Source organism: Aricia agestis, chromosome 8 (assembly GCF_905147365.1).
Source record: "Aricia agestis chromosome 8, ilAriAges1.1, whole genome shotgun sequence".
NCBI classification, from domain to species: Eukaryota; Metazoa; Arthropoda; class Insecta; order Lepidoptera; family Lycaenidae; genus Aricia; species Aricia agestis.
Genome location: NC_056413.1, coordinates 5032268 through 5036228, shown reverse-complemented (window position 1 = coordinate 5036228; position 3961 = coordinate 5032268). Strand labels below are relative to the sequence as shown.

The following is a 3961-nucleotide window of genomic DNA, read 5'->3' as shown; positions in this document are numbered from 1 at the left end:
CGGGCACCCTGCCCCCTCACCTCTGCCCACCGTAGAGCCGTACCCCATGGTGCAAGGCACGAGCCAAGGCGCTATGGGGCAAGACATGCGGCAGGGCACAACCCCGATGACCTCACCGGCGGGGGACATGCCCCCCCCCCCCCCCCCCCCCTTTCCCCGTACTCGCCGCTAAGAGGCCCCGCCCGGAGGCCGCATCGAGCGTCTCTCCCCCCGCGAAACGCACCGATCGCCAGGTGTCGTACGCGGAGGTGATTGCGAGACCCGCTGCCCCCCGCACCACCCCGATGGAAACCGACCCCAGTGCTCCAGCGCGTGCGTCACCGCCGCCGCCCCCGCCTCCCCGCTACCCCCCACTCGTCGTCCAGAAACTTGACGGCTGGGTAGAGCATTTTAAAAAGCTAAAAGACATCCTGGGGCACATGCCCAACGCCAAGCCGTACGGAGCAGGTGTCCGCTTTTCGCCCCGCAGCGAGGAGGAATACCGCTCCGTACAGCGCTACCTGAGCCAGCTGGAAAATATCAGCTGGTTCTCGTACTCTCTCCCAGAGGAAAGAGCCCTAAAGGTCGGCATCATCGGCCTGCCCACCAATACAACACCGGAGGACGTGACAGCCGGGCTAGCGGAGCTCGGATATACGGCGGAACATGTCACCAAGGTGTCCGCGAAGGCGGACAGACCAGGGTGGACCTCACTCCCGGCATCTATGAGGTAACTGAGTTACTCTACATGCCGGGAATTAAGATTACCGCCTGGCGGGGTAGAGGCAACCCTGCCCAATGCCATAGGTGTCAGCAGTTCAGACACTCCAGCAAGAACTGCCACCGCCCATTGACCTGCGTGAGATGCGCTGAAGAGCACCTCGCGCGCGACTGCCCTGTCCCCCGCACCGAGAGGCCGCAGTGTGCCAACTGCAGAGGGCAACACGCGGCCAATAGCAAAAAATGCCCGGTATACATTGCCGAGGCACGAAACAAGCAGGCTGGCACGATTTCCCGAACCGGTGCCGCCCGCCCTACCCGCCCTATCCGCCCTGACATGACACCTTCCCTCCCGGAGCAGGAGATGCCCCCGCCCCCGCCTTCCGCCACCTCACTCATGGCGGAGGCCAACGACCCCATCCCCCGCCGCACCCCCTCGACGGCCTATGAGCAGCGACCGAAGAAGAAGAGGGTGCGCACCAGGAGGGTGAGGCGTACCACTTCTTCGGCGGCGCCGACTGACTCCGAGCTGGAGACGTCGACGCCCCCCGCTTCGGACCGCGAAGACATTGCCGCGGCCCCTCCGCGGCCGCAGCGCCCCCCGCGCACTCCACGCACCCCGCGCGCCCCCCGTGGCCCTCGGGCGCGCGAAGAGGACGCCACCGCAACTAGGGCCGTCAGCGGCGCTGCCCCAGCAGCCCTCGCTGCCACCCTAGCCTCGGCAGCCACTACCGCACCTGCACACCGCCCGGTCTCACGAGGGCGTGCTGCAGGGACCTCTGACAGGGACAATCAGGCGACAATCAGGGCAGCGCCCGTGGCCATTCCACCGCCGCCGCCGCGCCCTGCCCGCGACTGGGAGGTGTTCTCCCAGCGCCTCCATAACTCCACCCCCAATTTTCCGGTGGTCTCTGCTGAAGATGTAGAAAATCTGACGCAGCAGATCACCGCCTCCATCACTTCGGCCATGGAAGCGGCCTCACAGACGGCCACAAGCCACAGCCGTAAAAGGGACGCACTGCCGAGCCACATCGCCGACCTCATTAAGGAGAAGAAGAAGTTGCGCAGGCGATGGCAGGCGACCCGTTGCCCTCAACTCAAGACCGAGCTTAACCGCCTCACAGACCGGGTTAAGACGGCGATGCGGGAGAAAAATGCTGCCGACTGGACCCGGTGCATTTTGGAAGCCGGTGAGGACTGGCAGTCCTTGCACCGCCTCTGCCGCAACCTCACCCACGCCACAGCCCCGACCAGACGATGGCGATGACGACTGGACGATGACGGAAACCCACGATACCGAGCCGAAGACCGAGCGGAGATCCACGCAGCCCATTTGGAGCGGCAATTCTCCCCCTTGCCCACCTGACGGACCACGCTGCAGCAATTTCCGAGGAGGTAAAGCAATTCCTTCTTTCCCCTCCTTCCCCCTCCAATACCCCGAACTTCTCATTTTCACCTCGAGAAGTTCGTAAGGTAATATCCCGCCTTAAGCCTCGCAAGGCCCCCGGAACGGGCGGAATTCTCAACTCCGCCCTCCGGCACCTTCCCTTCTGCACAGTGGCCGCCCTCACCCCACACCACACTCAGCCCCATCTTCCAGGATTTTGGAATCATCCTGACAATCCCGTTATAGCGACCTATAACGGGATTGTCAGGACCGGCCACTTTCCAAAATCCTGGAAGATGGGGCTCATCATCACAATACCAAAGCCGCACAAAAACCTCAGGCGCCCTGAAGGCTACCGCCCCATCACCCTCCTGTCCACCCTCTCGAAGACATTCGAGATCCTGCTCCTGAAACACCTCAATCCCTACCTTCCTCCTCGGAAGGAACAATTTGGAATCCGCTCCCAGCTGACCACGACCCTTCAGCTGGTTAGAGTGGTCCACCACCTCACCGCCGCTGCCAACAAGAGGAACTCCAGCGTGGCCGTCTTCTTAGACATGGAGAAGGCCTTCGACTCGGTCTGGCACGGCGGGCTAATCTACAAGCTGAAAAAAGCGGGAGTACCGGTCTTCGTCATCCGGATCCTGGCCTCCTTCCTGACTGGCAGGACCTTCCGGGTCAGGGTCGATGGTGCTCTATCGGAGGAGCACCCCATCACTGCTGGCGTCCCCCAGGGGGGGGGGTCCTCTCCCCTGGGCTCTACAACTTTTACGGGAGCGATATCCCCACACACCCTACAACAATGGCGGCGCTGTACGCCGACGACACGGCCTCCTCACTCACCCTGGATCACGCTGCCATCAAGGTGCAGAGGACGCTGGATCTCCTTCCTGAGTGGCTGAGCAATTGGCGACTCTCGGTCAACGCGAGTAAGTCACAAGCGCTCGCCGTTACCAGGAAGTTGAGGTTACCAGCGCCCCTCAAAATCGAGGATTGTGAGATCTCGTGGCGCAGGACGGCCAAGTACCTGGGCGTCACCATTGACCGCCGCTTGAACATGAACGCCCAGTGCGACCAAGTCGTCGCTGGCGCTCGTGCCGCCGCGGCCTGTCTCCGCAGCCTCTTCGCTGCCCCTCAGATCCCCATCAACATGCGGTTGGCGCTGTACAAGACGTACGTGCGATCCCGCCTGACATAAGCGGCCCCTGCCTGGTACCAGCTGCTGTCTGTGACGCGACGAGAGTTGCTCCAGCGGCAGCAGAACAGGGTGCTGCGCCGCGTTTTCGGCGCGCCGCGCTACGTCCGCAACGCCACCATCGCCCGGGACCTCAGGATGGAGAGCGTAGAGCAATTCATCTCTAGGCTCTCCTCCAACCTCTTCAGGCGTGCTGATGCCTCGAGCCTGGTAGAGCTGGAAGACCTGGCGCCATGGCACGCTCGCCCACCCGACCGCCTGCTGCTCCCCCGTGATACCATCCCCACGGAGGAGGGAGAACTGCGCCGCCCACTGCAGCGCCCCCGAAGAGGAGGAGCCGTGCGGACGAGCGCCACTGCGCCCCGCACCACTCCGGCAGCCGCATCCACTGATGCAGCCCCCCCCCCCACACTGGGCCCTCAAACCCCAGCGAGTCTTCCGACCCTTAATTTTTGTGTGACACCAGGGGCCTGACGAGTGGCAGCCCTATTGCCATTACCGTCGACCCCTCGGTGTCCTTTCGTCGCGGGGCTTTATCCCTAAAAAATTGTTAAAATTTACGTACCGTGGTACCCGTACCAGGTGCTTATTAAACAGGAACATCACATGTAGAGGGGCTTAGCCCCTGGGCATGTTCCCCCACCCAGGCCCACCAACCAGGGCCAGGTGTGAGAAGACAT

The 3961-nt window shown here is 62.9% G+C and overlaps 1 protein-coding gene across 1 annotated transcript; it reads left to right on the top strand.

Annotated features, from left to right (window-relative positions):
• The first annotated feature begins 727 nt into the window (after positions 1–727).
• On the top strand, positions 728–1966 carry LOC121729523 (uncharacterized protein DKFZp434B061-like). Its single transcript, XM_042118063.1, has one exon. It carries the CDS (start codon positions 728–730, stop codon positions 1964–1966), a length of 1239 nt encoding a protein of 412 aa, XP_041973997.1.
• Positions 1967–3961: the final 1995 nt, after the last annotated feature.

Bases quoted from the DNA above. Each gene is read 5' to 3' on its own strand.
- LOC121729523 (XM_042118063.1), top strand. From the start codon at position 728: ATGCCGGGAATTAAGATTACCGCCTGGCGGGGTAGAGGCAACCCTGCC.